The sequence below is a fragment of the Thermobia domestica genome, chromosome 10, assembly GCF_964235325.1.
Source record: "Thermobia domestica chromosome 10, izTheDome1.hap1.1, whole genome shotgun sequence".
In the NCBI taxonomy this organism is placed as follows: domain Eukaryota; kingdom Metazoa; phylum Arthropoda; class Insecta; order Zygentoma; family Lepismatidae; genus Thermobia; species Thermobia domestica.
This window is the reverse complement of record NC_137463.1, coordinates 265,879,999-265,898,565: the sequence shown is the minus strand read 5'-3', so window position 1 is coordinate 265,898,565 and position 18,567 is coordinate 265,879,999. Positions and strand designations below refer to the sequence as shown.

Here is an 18,567-nt window from a genome sequence, read left to right as displayed (position 1 = left end):
TCTTTTGACCTATGTTGAAAACCCCGAATTCCATAAAGAACTGAACAGAATGCATTAAACTGAAAATTAGAATTAAAAATATCACATATTCAACACAAAACCATAGAAATTATACATTTATTAAACGATACTCACTTGCACAATTCAATTAATATTATTCTAATTTAGAAGCACCTGTCTATTTATGGTGTCAATCAGATCCCTAGAAAAAAGCTCATGTGGTTCGAATTCCACGTTAAACTGTAGGTCCATGTTTCATAGCATCTCGGTGCTTGAAGACACGTTAAATTCAAATTCAACCTATTAAAAAAGACAAGATTCTTGACATTGGAACATTTACAATCATAGAAAGTAGTTAACTAGGTTACATCAGTACGTTTGAAAAAATTAGTTTTACATTACAAAAGTGTACTTTTTAGTTCTTATAGAAAAATAATTGTTACGTTTATATCATTTGCTTTGTTTTAACAGATCCAATATGACGCACCTTACGAAGGGATTGCTGCTTACTTGAGGGTAAGTTATTCCATGCTGGTATTATGCAGGAAAAAGAAAAGCCACATAGCTAGTGTACTGGTAAACACTCGTCCCTTTGGTGCAAGGTGTCTCGAATTCGATTTAGGATAGAGAAGTGTAGTCACGATAGTGGTTTGTATTCCATTTTAACCCCTTCAGTGCGTAATTTTCAGATGCGAACCGCTGTAAAAAAGTGTAGTTTTTTTTAGAACTTTGGAATTTGTTACCTTGGTTATTTGGAATAACATTACTCATACTATGGGCAAGTATATTCGCCATACGCAATACAAAATAGCCAAAGCAAGCGTATATATATACGCCATCCGCACAGCAGGTGCGTTTTGAAGACACGAGTTAACTCGCCACCCACACTGAAGGGGTTAAAGTAAACGTAAGATATCGTATTACATTCTAGGTACTGACAAAAATATAAGTACTTATCACTTACGAAGGAAGGCATTAACATATATGTGAAAGACAGAGCAAACGGAGACAAAATACTGAACATAAATTTCTCATAAAATTCTATCCAAATTCATTTTTATAATCTTTATAACTCAACAAGAACAACTATATTCTTCAAAACAGGGTGCGAAATCTTGGAGTTTGGGGGAAATTGCCCCTTTTAATATTTTTGGAATAAAATTCCCCCACTAATACCTTACTATATGTGAACAAAGTGACACTCTTACCAGAAGTATGCAGATGAATTACATTAGTTCATATGTAATTACCATGTATTTTACATGTAATTAACGGATGAACTAGTGGTTGAAGTATCCTTAGTCTTACATAGTTTAATAATAATAGATATTCAAGTATGTGAATTCTCATGTCAAAACATTCTAATACGAAGAGTTTCCCCACACTTGTGTTTGTTCCAACCCCCCACCAGAACCACCCCGAAAATTCAACTATTATGGTTTCATACTATGTATCAATGGAGCATTATACAAATTTCAAATGCTTCAAATTAGTGCACATTGTTGTGAATCCGATTTCCCATTTTGATATAGTATTTTCATCGTTGGCATATGATTGTATTTTAAAGATAATTGAACTCGGAGATAGCAAACTTCAATTTTTTAAAAACTATAAACACGAATGTTATCCAGAAAATAAAGACAATTTAGTTATATGAAATGAAGAACACAACTTTTATTTGAAGAAATTGTTCTGTTTCATACCTGAAGCTTCATTCACTTCTGTACATAATCACCACCTTCATTTAAACGTTTGTCATATCTATTCACAAGATTCAGAAATCTTATGTTATACTCTTCTGTCACCAGTTCATTCAGCTAGAAGGCACTGCATTCTCCAACTCTTCAGCACTTTCAAAACGTTTACCGCCCAGAAAGTCTTCCAGCTTAGCCTACGGTCACAGTGCATCCGATTTTTCACTCTGGCGAATACGGCCGACTGGTCGGCCGGCCGCGTCTGCCGACTGTTTGGTCACACTGCAACCGATCCGTCGTCAGTCTGACTTCTTGTGGGATACAATATGGACGAGGAGTTGCTGCTATTAGAAAATCCTGTGTTAAAAATATTACTTTCAGAGGAAGATAGGAGCGAATATGTAAATACTATTTTTCAAGAAAGAGAGAAATATGGCGAGCTTCACAAGCTATTTCCCAAGTTGGTGGAGCAGCCACAGAAATTTTTTTTCAGTACTTTAGAATGGAACAGGATTCATTTTGGCACATCTTACAGAAGATCCGAAGACGCATAGAGAAGCAAAGTAATTTTCGAAAATGTATATCAGCAGAAGAACGGCTTGCTGTAACATGTAAATGGGAGACTCAATACCTCCGATGACTTGTAAACTACCTGCTAGTCTGGCGTAGTCTGACGACAAAAACAAAATAATTTGTTTCTGATCAGTGGTCGGTAGAAGTCGGCCGTAGTCGCTGACCATGTCGGTACCAGTCTGACCACGTACACTTCTCTCAATGCATTTGTTTATTTCACCGATGTTGTCAGAGTATGTCAGACTAGAAAATCGGTGAAAGTCGGATCCACTGTGACCATAGGCTTAGGGAAAAGGTGGAAAGAGAAGTGAACTGCGCGGCAGAAATGCGCGTTCGCTCTTTTGTTTCAATACAGTGATCACATGGCTTAATGAACTGGCGGCAGAAGAGTATAACATGACAATTTATCAAAACGTTATTAAAACGTTTTGCTAAAATCAATGAAGGACAATTTTTGAACAGACGGGAAATGACAAGTTCATAAGTTTTAATGCCTGAAAAAGAAATGACTCACAAACTTCTTAGAACGAGAGATTCTACGTGTGGACAATAATACCATTTCACTGACAAGGATAAGGCAGACTTTGATAAGTGAACTTCGGGACCATTTTTGCGAGGAGATAGTGCACATTTAAAGAGTTAATATTACAGACTGGGAGAGCGCAATGGGGAAAAATAAGGGAGAAAAAACATCTTCAAAACTTTCTACTCGCCTCATGTACTGTTCGACGCGCAAATTTATCAAGTGACGGCGTGGCAGAGTGAGTAAAGTGTGCAACTGACATGCAAAGTGTCTCGGGTTCGATTCCCGTTCGAATCAATCCTTGTTTTGATTTTTGCTTCAACTAATAAAGTAACCATTTGTAACTATAAATAAAATATTAATTCACCATATGTTTATAATGAATAAAAAAATAGAAATTTTAAAATCACTTGTAAAATCTTACAATGTTCCATGTTAACTACCAAGAAAATTTAATCTATTCCGTAAATATATTGATATCACGAGTTGTATTATGGTTACGACAGTGAACGGCGCCGATTTCTCTGTAAATATGGAGGAGATACTTGTAACAATAAACAATACATATGAAAATACATATTCATAAAAACACATGGGGCCTACATGAGCTTGGGGAGACGGCCCCCTTCATGATCGGCTCCCTTGACGACAGTTGTTGTGTAATAAATGTTATTGACGCTTCGTGTCTACATCTATTGACAGTGTGCGATTTACCAAGGAGTTGAGGGAGGAAATCCCCTTTGCTAATACTGGATGTTGCTATAACCAAAGCAGATTTCCCCCTCATTCCTCTTGTAATTCTCACACTGTCAACAGATGTAGACACGAAGCTTCAAGAACATTTTTTACACAACGACTGCAGTAACAATAATATTTATTACGGAAGAGATTAAATTTTGTTCCTAGTTAATATGGAACATCAAAAGAATTTACAAGTGATTGAAAATTTCTATTGTTTTATTCATTATAAACATATGGTGAATTAATATTATACTTATAGCTACAAATGCCTACTTTATTGGTTGAAGCAAAAAAAGAAAAAGAAAAAAGTTTGACTCGAACGAGAATCGAAACCGGGACCCTTTGGACTCGAGTCACTGTTTCTTCTCACTCTGCCACGCCGTCACTTGATAAGTAAACGCGTCGTACGATATACGCCTGTATGCGTCGAGTAGAAAACTTTAAGACGGTTTTTCTCCCTCATTTTTGCCCATTGCGCTTTCCCAGTTTGTAATATTAACTCTTTAAATGTGCACTACCACCTCGCAAAAAATGACCCCGAAGGTCACTTACCAAAGTGTGCCTTCTCCTTGTAAGAGCCTACCATCCCTAACAAGCAACTACATTTTCTATTTACCTGTAGCTTGGAACGCAAGGTCAAACACAATCAGTAATGGATATCAGTAGACAATAGATGAGAGTACTAACAGATTCCACTTATTCACTGAGAGTCTGCCTTCCCGTTCAAATGATTACAGAGTTTCATATCATCATTTGCAACGCAAGGTAAAACACCAAGAGTAGTCACCGAAGGGAACTACTTGAAAGTCAAAGTAATTATTAATCTTCTCCAGGAAGCGCATCTACTAAATAATAATGGAAATATCATGAAAGTTCGATTAATTTTCTCAACTAGAGAACCAAACATTAATAAGCATCAACATATTTAGAGAGTTAAGGAATGTTTTTACACTGGTTTTTGAAGTCTATACTGTTGCAGTTCATTTAATAAATTCTCAAACAACAAATACAGGACAATAAATGCGAATAATTAAAAATAAAATACCTTTACGCTTAACAGCCAGCTACATTAATACTCACTAGTCAGTGACAAAATAAATGAGAAAGGCACATTCTTATTATAAATAGCATGAGGAAAATTGCCACTTAATCTGATGGATAAGACTTTTTATAGTTTTAATGAATTTAGGTAAAGAAACACTATGAGCTTTACAGATTGCTTTCACGACCTAATTTAAAATTTATAAAATTTGGGGAAACACGTTTAATAAATCACAACTAGCCTCTTTCTACTCAACTACTTACTAGTTTACTCTTTATTTAAATATAAATTGGCTGGTACTTACGTCCTTTTTAAATTCATTATATAAGTACCAGAACGTCGTTAAATATTGATCTTTAGACATAACTTCTATAAGTTTGCTTTTAGTATTCGAGCTGCTATAGCTACGTCGTCTCAAAATTTAAGAACTAAAGCACTTTAGCAACTAGTTTTTTCTAACATTTAGCAGATTATACTTCCTGTAGATACATTTTTCAACAAGTTTTTCTTTCATTTGGTATAAAGAATCATCTACAGAAAAGTCAAAGCTTTCCAACAGTACACGGATTTAGAACAGATTACACAAATATGTGATGTGGAAAGGGAGTTCAAGCTTCTAATGGCCATAGAAAGTTATAGCATAATGGGGTTTTTGGACCATAATCCAAATAATGCTCAAATACTTGACATAGATATCTTCAAAAATGTTTTATATCAAATGATGTAGCTAATGCAGTATTAGCAAATGAATACAACGTCGTGCTTTCAAATTGCTTTACATCGAACTATTACAAATTTAGGTGAACGGTAGTGAATGTTAGGCGTGACAGTAAAAAAAATATTTACAACTTACTCGAATATCCTTTTGTACGGGTATGATGTTCCACACTGTTTTACCAAGTATTTGATTGATATAATTCAAGTGGATCAGAGTTGATTCCTGAATTACTGGATAATAGTCCGGGACGCTGATTATACGACCGATACTGGTACACGTAATGATTTTAGTGATTTTCACTTTTCTATCTTTTTTTAGGTCATATTATCTAATGATTACTTCACCTTCATACTTCTTATATAGATTAATATTTTAAGATGATGAATTCAAGTAACAGTTCGGAACAAATGTTCTCGAAATTACTGGAATATTCCAAGAATTTTATATTCTGGGATCAAAGCTGAGACACTCATATTCTTTCAAATGAGGTTAGAGTGATGCTTTTAGAAACTATTTCCATCAAGATCAGCTTGTCCTTGTGTGCTCCAATTTCCAAGTCTATACCAGGTACTCAGAAAGTTAGCAATATTTCAACGTATAATACATTTTATTAGACTATAAATTAATGCAGGTCACATCTTGAAGAGATCTACAAAATCCGCTTCGTGATTTTCTAAACCCACTGTTCAGTTGTAAGTCACTTCTTGTATGTTTGGTGCTGGTGTTTTGCTGCAGACTGCAGACTGAATATTGTTCACTTGTGATGTAACTAACAAAACAGCAGAACTTAGAACCTACATCACACATATTGATGTATGTTCATATTTAATTATAAATTTCAAACACATTTTACACGATAACATAAATATTTTAACATTATCTTTAAAACAGGTACACACACTAAAAACAAGAACTGTTTCTGTTCCAGGATCCACTACAATTACACTACCTACAAGTGAGTACTTAAAAATAATTTACACGTTTAGATCATAAGTAAAGAAGATTAAACTTTTATTTAAATTTATATTTCATGTTCTACTTTGATTTTATATAACACATTCAAACTTTAACAACATAACAATATTACAGGCGTACAGAATAAATCAATATCCGACAAAAACTTTCATTAGACTCAAAGAGAGAAACTTGCATAAAAAATACACAGAAATCACAATTTGTAAATTACTCGTAATTATTAAATTCGCATGCATATACTGGTATTTGTTTTGCTAGATTTTATGATTTGTAAGCATAAAAATATTATACATACAAACATTAATGAAACCTTCATACATTTATAAAAAATAACTCTTGTAAAAATAAATTAGCTTAAAATAAAAGTAAATTAAGGTTTCTTCAAAGCAAATGATAATTAAGTATAATAATTTATCAAATTGAAAGAGCACCAGAGCGAAAATGTCATTTTAAGATTTGTTTCCCGCCATGTCTAGTATTGATCTCAAGATTCTTTTTTCTAGTTTATGAAGTCCTTTGTATATTATTAATGTATTGAGTTTTTTTAAAAATACTAATTACCAAATTGTTATTTCTTAAAGAACACTGGCTGTGCTTTGCTTGTTTTCTTGGTTTTTAACAATTAACCTTGGACTAATAGTAAGAATGCTAGGAGAGGCTAATCACACCATGCAGGTTTTCACTGTGTGGTGATGTTTTCTGGAGTTAACATGCTAATGCTAAGATTTGGGAGCTTAGAACTAGTGGGTAGCTAGATTATAATAAGCATAGTTATTGCCTATATTAATTTATTGGCATTACTATTATATTTACCATGAAAACTGCTCAGAAAGTGAATTTTTATTAAATGTGTTTAATTACAAAACACTGCTTCCTTCTGTTGGTTTTATTAAGTTAATAAAATAACATATATGAACTTGCGTACAATTATATTAATAATTATGACTGTAACTCTTTACTTAGTATATATAAAAACAAGATAACAAAATTGTATATACAAAATCAATTGTTTGACACCAGGTGGTAGCATTATAAAAACAAAACACTAGTAAAAAACAATACATCCAAAGACTTTATGGAAGTTCGATAAAAATTACTGAATTTTGACTCTAATATACGTAATAAAATTTTGCACAAAATTGAAAGAGTTATAATATTTAATCAAATATTCGGTTACAAGTTTCAACAGATATTTTTGTTGAGACTTGGATCTATTTTTGTACTTTCGATTTGGGGAACTAAAGAAACTATAGAACATTTCAATCTCTAAAATTAATTCCAATTCTTATGCCACCTTTTGGAAGAAATATGAGCGTAACTATTCGGAGTATCTGTGTGAATTAGAAATATGTATGCCACCTTTAGGAGAACACAAAAGTCAACAGATACCATTTGTTACAAAAGAATATAAACTGTTAATTATTACTAGAAACAAAATATCTTCATTTTGATGCCACAAAGATTCGTTTTATTCTATTTGCTCGAAAAACTCCTCAAAAATGTCATTTTATTCAACTGGATATGATATATCGATTAAAATATATTATCTTCGAACAGTATTATAGTTGAACAGAAATTAAAATGTTAAAGGTATCTCTCATTACCTATACTACGTCTTACTATTTCCATATTGAATAATTCGCTTAAGTACGGATATATTTCAATATTAGTTTCACCTAAGTTCTAATTGATAACGTGGTTATCACACAGTAACAGTTTTTAGGAACTTTTTTAAAAAACAAAACTCGATTGTCACGATTTTCTCGAAAATTACGCATGAAGTTTTGCACTCACTTCTATCATTTTGAACAGTTCAATGGAATCTACACTGAAAAAAAAATGTAATTAAATTGCCAAACATCAATGTAAAATTATTTACACTTCACTTTGTAAGTTGATATACATTTCCTTAGATTAAATTACAAAATTTGTTGTTTCTTTTTTACAAATTTTATGACCGGAAGGGTTTGATTCTTACCTGGTCCCATTCGGGATGAGCTAATTCACATACCCTTCTGAGTTCGAGTCTTGTTCGGTACGCCTTACCTGCGGTGGATTTCAGCAATTGGTGGAAAGAGGACATTCGCCGGACAGCAGACACCATTAAAATAAAACATGAGCAAACCTCCAAGCAGGATCTCGAACCAATATGACACTCAATTGAGGTTGCGACTTCGGGCGCCCACCGTCCTCACCACGCCTGCTGACATCAACAAAATAATTACAAGTAGTTAGATGGAATATCCACCATTTCAGTAGTGATTTGTGTAGAGCACACAGTAAAGGTGATTGCAAACCAAACATGTACCATATGTAACTTTTATTCAATGAACACAAGTTATATGTAATACTTACGTACACAATATTATTACATATTATAGTAAAATTTACTCAACGTACATTAGCACATCATAAGCCCATAACGATTTTCATACGCAAACATTACGAAGAAATAATGGTGAATTATTGATTTCTTTCTTTCTTTGAAGAAAATAATCGATTGTGAATGCCGGCTGATACTTAAATTATACAATGCACAAACACTTAACACACGCTACTTATTCACACTATATTTTGTTGCACTAAAAATTGGTGGCTTTGGGGGGGGGGGGTTACATTGTTATTCCCATTGATGAAAAGTTTTTATAGATGCTGGTTGATTGATCAATGGTCATCATTTAGGCTCCGTTTTAGTTTTCTTTCTCAACTGCGAATACATTCAACTATTTGTTTCTTAAGGTTCCATGCTCACAAATCATTGCTTTTCACTGTTTTTATACATCCCTTGGTTTTGCACTAATTTTACATTTTTATACTTACTTCGGCGTTACTTTAGTACGTTACGTAACTAGATTTAAAATTCTCATGAAGATGGTTGAAGAATCCTTTGATTTTTATAGAACGTGATGTATACGGAACCATTCAGCTTGCCGCCATCGATAAGCACACCCGCGCTTCTTACTGGGAGTCAGTAAGCTTGCGCTATACCTAACAAAATAATATTTTAAAAATATCAATAGTAAATGTTTTTTTTATAAAAAATATACACATTGAGAGGTGCTAAAGGAGTTCACCATTAAAGCGAAATAATTGAAATGTTAAAAACAGTAAAAGTAAGTCTCGATGATGTTTGAATTCGACGAACTATGTTTTGCATCATTTTGACCATATTGCACATCCTTTGTTCGGTGAACAGGAAGCACGAGTCACCACTCACAGGATTGCCAACTTATAAAAAGATAAAACTAGAACACAGTTTACGTCGACGAACAGTACATAGAGCCTCATTCCAATTCAGCCAACAGTAACTGGGAAATTTAAAATGGAATGGGAGTGAGGGGGGCCACACGCTCACAAATGGCGTGCGACACGGACGATGATCTTCTTTGAAGATTATCAGAATCCTGGGATCTTGGGTTCCCTCTTCTTAAAGTTATTTTTCCGGTTATTATTCCTCTTCTTTCTTCCATTATTAACATTTGATCCATTATGGTTCATTAACACTTTACACAAACGTAGATGGGCTTTTTATTTTATGGGCTATTCACTTTAAATGGGCTTTCTTTTTTTGTGTATGTGTATGCGAAAATATAAAATTACATTTGTTTTTATAAGACAATATTTCAATATAAGTTGAGTAATATTGATTATCTATTATATTTTCATTTTATATTTTATACTATTCATATTCTATTTATTAACATCAAACTAATATATTTCTTACACCATTACTTAAATTATAAAATTTCAATATTTTTTTTGTAAGTATCTGACTCGTATTATTACACCTCACACTAAATATTCTTATCATACTAAACACATAAAATTTTCAATATTTTAAGAAAAATGACACATGAAATGCAAAAATAACCTTTTCATCAATATATGCTTCCTTATAACTAATTCTCAAAATAACTCCTAATAATGTAATATTTCCATTCTTCAAACCTTTAAAATACAACATTTAAGCAACACTATATCAACTTACAAGTTAATTTTCAAATATAATGCAATAGTATAGTGACATGAAGATACGAAATGAGTTCTCTCATTAGTAAATAATTTTTCAAAACATACTACATGTTAAGAACTTTATTTTTACACAATATTGAGTAATATACGTTTTGTCGAGATTTAATAAAATTTATCGGCGCCTTTAAGATTCACAGCTAAATTTTTACAACGTAATAATTCAACTATGACTCTCTCTGATCACTCGACTAGATCTGCCTGGCTAAATTTTGAAGAAACCTACCCACGATAAATTATTTATTTTACCACCCTGAGATGAGGCAGAATTAAAGAATGCAAGGTTAAAAACTTAAAATAATAAGGTATGGGATTGTACCAAAATAGCTTACTTCGAGCATTACATAAATATAGTGTTACCCAAAATATATATAAAAAAGGGGGGGAGAACCTCATCTCCATGACTTGGCATATTTCTTTACTAGTTTTTCCATTACTTTGGAAAAGAAATATCAACGGCCATCTGGAGGTCGCATAGCGGGTCACAGATGCCTGCATATATCATATGAAACGACTTTTTTTTTTTACATTCTTTGTACTTGTTCATTTAGTGCCACATAAGGATTCTGTAGATTTACTAACGCAAATTCCAATACATCAGATGAACATAAATTTTTACAGTACAGAAAATTCAAATACTTATCAATACCCAACAATTTCTCCAAGATTTTATGTATTCGTTGGTTATTACTTCTGGATTTAACACTTTGAGATAAACACACTGGTGTTGTGGTTAATGCATTGCAAAGAACAATTTCAACACTACTTTCTAGATCTGAATTTTTAAATTCGCTTGAAATTACATCATGGTATTTCTCAGAACTATGTTTTACTGCAAGATCTAACCAGATTTTACGAGTTTGTTTCGTAGGTTTCCACACCTTAAGTCTATCCACAGAATGTGATCCAATTGATTTACCAGTTAAAGGATCTAACAATTCGAACACCTTTTCTGAATTGGAGGGTTTGTTAACACAAAGATAGGGTCCTTTGAACACATTGAAAAATTTGGCGATTTTCTTGTCTGTTGCGGAACTTAAGTTTGTCTGTTTCAAAAAGACCAGATCATTCACCTGTATTTTGTGTTTACTCTCCTGTTGTGAGTTATACCTTTCATTTCGCTTTCGGATCACTTCCTTTCTTTTAAAATCAGCCATTACCAATTTATTGTTCCAACTTTCATTGTCATTTTCGTTTGTATCATTTGTAAACATGCCAAAATGCCAAAATGAAAAAAGATAGGTTTTTCAGCCTGTATGTTCAAATGTAAACTGGCTGGACTCGCGCCAAGACTGCTAGATATAGAATAGTTCAGCAACACAACGACTTGTGGTATAAATTTCTCCCAAGAACCATGATCATCTTTACAAAACAGTCTGAACAACCTGTTCGTGTCCCGATGGATTCTCTCCACCGCGTTCGACGCCGGATGGTAAGGCGTTGAATAAAATATCTTAACACCATATTCTTCCATTTTCTGTTTGAAGTTTTTAGAGATAAAACAACTACCATTGTCCGCCAATATAGCTGAAGGTATTCCTAAGTGCACAAAGTACAATGTCTCCAAACATTTAACTACGCACTTCGTAGTAGCGTTCCGGATCGGATATAGAACAAGGTAACGGGTAAAGACGTCCAAAACTGAGAGTATAAATTTACACTTTGAGGGAGATGGCACAAGAGGTCCGATAATGTCAATCGAAATTAATCTCCTGGGGCCTTTCACCTGTATGGTTTCTAAAGGTCTCGCCGGGGGTCGAGTATCGACTTTAGTTCGTTTACACTCGAGACAATCGTTAATATAATTCATCACGTCTCGCCGCATAGATTTCCAATAACAGATCTCGCTGATGAAGCTTACTGTTCTTTCGCACCCGAAATGTCCACGGTTATTATGCATTTCTTCAATTACCAGATTTACTAAAGATGGTGGGATGCAAATTCTCCAACTATTGGGAAAGTGAAAGTTCTTATATAACAATATACCATTTTCCAGTTTGTAGAATTTTTCTACATTTCTGTTTTGCATCTTACTGTAGGGATCGTTTGGTTTCTCTAGAAATTTGATAATTTTATTATACTCAGGATGTTCCTTTTGTTTTTCGGTTAACTCTCCTGGTGTGAGATTTCTGAAGAATGATGGAAGTACTTCTAAATTGTTTATGTCCAAAATTTCACTAGGAGGAGCTAAAACTATCCTGGACAATGCATGACTAGCTACATTTTCACTCCCTGAAATGTGCGTTATTTCTAAATCAAATCCCTGTAGTTCAAGACTCTACCGAGCCAAACGAGAGTTCCAATGGCGAATTTTATTCAAAAACATTAATGAGTTATGGTCTGTGTAAACTTTCACATGATGGCCATATAATAAATGTCCCCATTTACGTACGGCTGTAACGATTGCATACGCCTCTAATTCTGTGATAGTGAAATTTCGCTGTGCACTATTCAAAGTCTTACTGTAAAAACCAAGTATGTGTTTTTCACCGTTAAATTCTTGAAATAATATACTCCCCACTGCTACCAAGGAACTGTCTGTCACTAAACAAAAATCGTGATCTAACAGCGGATGATTTAACAACACTTCTTCAGCTAACGATGCTTTTAACTGAGTAAAACTTTGCTCACATTCGTCAGTCCAAACCCATTTTTTATTCTTTTTCAGAAGTTCAAACAATGGATTGGCTAAATGAGCGAAATGATATACAAATTTAGAACACCACTCGAACAAACCTAACACTCGCTTAAGTTCCTTTACATTTTTCGGACGAGGCAATGTTCGAATTGTTTCTACATACGACGGATCCTTTTTCACGCCTTCAGGTGTGACTACGAAACCAAGAAATTGAAAACTCGTATTGCAAAATGAAGATTTCTTTAAATTTACAGTCATATTGGCTTCTTCTAATTTTGTAAACAACAAATTTAAAATTTCTAACTGTTCATCAAAAGAAAATGTTGGTACAGAAATGTCATCGATGTACGTAACTAATTTATCAAACAATGCATGACCTAAGACAACCAAAAGACAAGCCATTAATCCTACACCTCCATTTGCATATCCAAAAGGGATAGATGTAAATCTATACATTTTGCCATTCCACGAGAAGGCTGTGTAATCTCTACAATTTTCAGAAATTGGAACTTGTGTGTAACTTCCTACTAGATCAATATTTGATACGTACTTAGCACCCTGAAACTTTAACAACAGATCATCAATTTTATTTACCTTTAATTGTTTTATTTTTACATGCTTGTTCAAGACAGTTAAATTGACTACTACTCGCATTTTACTAGTGTTTTTCTTTGGCACGCAAAAGATTGGGTGAGAATGGATTGACACACAAGATTCTATTACGCCACATTGTAACCACTCATCGATTTGCGAATCAATATGTTCTTTGAATTTATATGGTAATGTATACTGCCTTTTAACCAAAGGTTGATCAGTGTCTACCTCAATTTCATATTCAAATTTGGTACAACGCCCGGGAATATTTTTAAAAATTTTCCTATGTTTCAACAACAATTTGAACAATTTCTCTTTCTCAAAATCAGACAATTGTGCTTCCATAACCCGTTCCCGTATTTCTGAAATTGGAACAAATTCACTTTCAATTTTACTATCAAATGTATTACAAACTGCAGCTCTATCTAACGATTTACAATGCGATTTTTCGATTTCACAATCTATTTCTGAAATTTGCTGTGAATAGTAATCAAACAAAAATTTATCTTCGTTAGCAACTTCTAAATTTAACACTTTCATTTCCTTTTCATTACTACAAGAATTACGAATTTCATTATAAGCTTGATCAGAAAGAACAACATGATTAACCCATTCCTTTTCTAATTTTTGTTTTTCACTTACCAAATTATTTACTATGGGACACTCTACATTTACCTTTCCAATCTCAAATAAAATTTCTGATTCATCCTCGCTGTCGCTAGTAACATTCATTTTAATATCAATACCAACTTGAGATACAAGATTTACCTTTTTCTGTACATCACCTTTAGTCAGAATTTTTGTAACTTTCATGTTGTCAGCTTGACCACCTAGCATAGGTACGTTAACAATTTCTCCTTCCTTTTCAACCGTAATAGAATTATCACCAAAATCTATCTTTGCCTTGGATTGTGTGAGAAAATTTCTACCCAATAAGCATTCAGTATTCAAATCAGAGACAACTAGCACACGTACGTCAAAACTAACTTTCCCTATTTCAATACACAATATTGTTTCACCTTGCACCTGTTTCTTTTTCTTACCTGAAAAATCCACCAACAAAATATGTGGAGCTGGTCGTAAGTGAGGGTGTGATATGATTGACGCTATACGTTTCCATGTCTCTAACGACAAGATACTAACCGAAGCTCCAGAGTCACACAAGGCTACTACCGGTTGATTTAAAATATGTACTTTTATTTCAGCTGACCTAGCTTGGCTATTAAATTTCTGTTCTTCATCACTACTTTCAGATGAATCAGTGTCCCAACTTACTACATTCACTACATTCTTTCCAATTACAACAAACTCGCATTGCGAATCATTTTTGAGTGCATTTTGACTTTCAGTACCAAAATTACCATTTACATTACCAACTCTGCAAACCGCACTCGCGTTGGAGAGGAACTTTAGTTTAAAGTTTGATCTTTGTTTTGTGGAAACATAACTCTTGGGCTATAATACGGAAATTGTGGTGCAGATTGAGTATATGTAGACATTGGCTGTGTTCGGTTCATACCTTCATCATGGTTACTATTTACAAAGCTCACTCTTTCGTTTTGATTTGAATTTTCATACTCGTGATCATCTTTGTAATTACTACGATTATTACCCTGACTTTCATTGCGATAATTATTCCTTCTATGATTATTCTTACCTTTGTTCCAATGGAACTTTCTCTTGTTCGGAGTTCCCTTTCTTCTGGGTCCGTCAAACTTACCTTTACCTGAGTTTTTGTGGTTTTCATTACCATAATTTCCCCTTTTATTAAAATTCTCGTAATTCCCTTGCACTTCATCTACCTGATTGACACGTACAGTTCTACCATAAAAATTGTTTCTATCATTAGTATTTCTGCTGTCATAATACAGTGCTTCAAGATTTTGTATGGCTGTTAAAAATGAACTGAAATCTAAATTTGGGAACAACGCTAATTGTCGTCGGTAAGAAATAGGGATCAACTGTTTAATTGTATTCAGAATAAAAGTATCCGGTATATTAGGTGACAAACCACGTATCTTATTGAACCTTTTGTGAACGAAATCAGTAACCGTACCATCAGTTTTCGGGTTGAACGCTTGCGATTGCAACACTGAGAGTTTGCTTGCGATGACTTGTTCAGAACCAAATTGAGCTTTGAATTCTTTAGTGAAATCTTTAAATGAACGAAATGTACCTAATTTTGACTTGTACCACTCACGAGCGTTACCGGTAAAAATAAACCCTAGTACATCCAAATATTGGGATTCGGGTACATCTACAGCGTGCGCTGCAATCTTAAACTGCTCTAAAAACGAAGTTGGTGACTCGTCATCTTCTAAACCAGAAAACTTTGGGAACATTTCAATGTCACCATGACGCAATATTCGTCGTTTAGCCCTTTTTACGTCACCCCTTTCTGATTTTCTCACTTTAATACGTTTCTTTAGTTTTGTTGTCTCACTAGCCGTCGAGGAACTACAATCTGTTTGGTTGTCACTACTAATTTCTTCCTTACTGCTGTATTTTGACTTATGGCTACTCCTATCATCACCGGATGTACTTAATCTACGCCAGTTACGTTCACTCCCCTCTCTGCTAGCATGTTCAGTCAATGAGGTTAACTTCGTTTGGGTTTCATCTACCTTAATTTCTAAACCTAACAACCTGTCACCTATCAAAGCAATATTTTGGTTCATGTTAACAACGTCAATACCGGGAGGGATAGTGTTCTGTGATAGAGTATCAACCCTACTATGCAATACAGCGACCTTTCTTTCTAACTTGTGGGTCGTATCACTTAATCCCACTAACATTTTTTCTTTATTTTCTAAATTACCTTCAATTTTATTTACTGACCCCTCAATTGCTTCAATTTTCTCAAAAGCTCGGTCCGCCTTTTCTTCACATTTACCCAAATCGACCGTAATGTTCTCAAGTTCTTGATAATTCTGAAGTGTTTTCCCCCATATTTTTTCACATTTATCATTTACCTTCTCACATTTCTCGTCTATTTCTTTCGATATTTGTTCATATCTACCCACGCATTCTTTTCTGAATATTTCTAATTGCACCTCAAGCTTATCGTCAATCTGCTTTTTTGTTATTTCAGAAACTTCCACTATTTTGTTTTCTAAAGACTCATTAACTTTTTCTATTTTTCCTTCCAAAGATTCATTTATTTCAGCTATTTTATTTTCTAAAGATTCATTAACTTTTTCAACTTTATTTTCTAATGATTCGCGTACCATATTAGTTTGTTCACTAACCCTTTCAATTTTATTTTCTAAAGATTCACGTAAATTTTGCATTTCAGTTTTATTTGCTTTAAGTGCGTCCAGCACTAACTTAACATTACTTTCATCCATTTTTCACAATTGCAGAAAATTTCTAAGTACGAGTCAGATACTTTATACTTTTACGTTTCTACACATAAATCACTACTTTTTACATGTACGGTGAAGGAGTTCTGTTCCTGTTTCGGAGCGCCATTCTTATGACCGGAAGGGTTTGATTCTTACCTGGTCCCATTCGGGATGAGCTAATTCACATACCCTTCTGAGTTCGAGTCTTGTTCGGTACGCCTTACCTGCGGTGGATTTCAGCAATTGGTGGAAAGAGGACATTCGCCGGACAGCAGACACCATTAAAATAAAACATGAGCAAACCTCCAAGCAGGATCTCGAACCAATATGACACTCAATTGAGGTTGCGACTTCGGGCGCCCACCGTCCTCACCACGCCTGCTGACATCAACAAAATAATTACAAGTAGTTAGATGGAATATCCACCATTTCAGTAGTGATTTGTGTAGAGCACACAGTAAAGGTGATTGCAAACCAAACATGTACCATATGTAACTTTTATTCAATGAACACAAGTTATATGTAATACTTACGTACACAATATTATTACATATTATAGTAAAATTTACTCAACGTACATTAGCACATCATAAGCCCATAACGATTTTCATACGCAAACATTACGAAGAAATAATGGTGAATTATTGATTTCTTTCTTTCTTTGAAGAAAATAATCGATTGTGAATGCCGGCTGATACTTAAATTATACAATGCACAAACACTTAACACACGCTACTTATTCACACTATATTTTGTTGCACTAAAAATTGGTGGCTTTGGGGGGGGGGGGTTACATTGTTATTCCCATTGATGAAAAGTTTTTATAGATGCTGGTTGATTGATCAATGGTCATCATTTAGGCTCCGTTTTAGTTTTCTTTCTCAACTGCGAATACATTCAACTATTTGTTTCTTAAGGTTCCATGCTCACAAATCATTGCTTTTCACTGTTTTTATACATCCCTTGGTTTTGCACTAATTTTACATTTTTATACTTACTTCGGCGTTACTTTAGTACGTTACGTAACTAGATTTAAAATTCTCATGAAGATGGTTGAAGAATCCTTTGATTTTTATAGAACGTGATGTATACGGAACCATTCAGCTTGCCGCCATCGATAAGCACACCCACGCTTCTTACTGGGAGTCAGTAAGCTTGCGCTATACCTAACAAAATAATATTTTAAAAATATCAATAGTAAATGTTTTTTTTTATAAAAATATACACATTGAGAGGTGCTAAAGGAGTTCACCATTAAAGCGAAATAATTGAAATGTTAAAAACAGTAAAAGTAAGTCTCGATGATGTTTGAATTCGACGAACTATGTTTTGCATCATTTTGACCATATTGCACATCCTTTGTTCGGTGAACAGGAAGCACGAGTCACCACTCACAGGATTGCCAACTTATAAAAAGATAAAACTAGAACACAGTTTACGTCGACGAACAGTACATAGAGCCTCATTCCAATTCAGCCAACAGTAACTGGGAAATTTAAAATGGAATGGGAGTGAGGGGGGGCCACACGCTCACAATTTACAGTAAATTTATAAGAAAATATGTTTTTATTAATAAAAATGTAATTTTATACCATTTCATATTAGTAATTTCACTTTATATTAATAGGTGTAAATTGATTTACATAGAAGAGTAGCAAACAGATTGCTAACGTTTTTTTTTCTTGTAAATTTAGTT

The 18,567-nt window shown here is 33.9% G+C and overlaps 1 protein-coding gene across 2 annotated transcripts in view; it reads left to right on the top strand.

Annotated features, from left to right (window-relative positions):
- LOC145662217 (uncharacterized) overlaps positions 1-18,567 on the top strand; it is a 48,788-nt gene that overhangs the window by 2,971 nt on the left and 27,250 nt on the right. Inside the window, exons 2-3 of one of the 2 annotated variants that reach the window (XM_081727550.1) lie at positions 472-516; positions 6,220-6,246. In XM_081727550.1, the coding sequence (XP_081583676.1) occupies positions 472-516; positions 6,220-6,246 (72 nt within the window). The remainder of the gene's footprint in view (positions 1-471; positions 517-6,219; positions 6,247-18,567) is intronic. The other variant, XM_081727551.1, reaches the window with a different exon arrangement.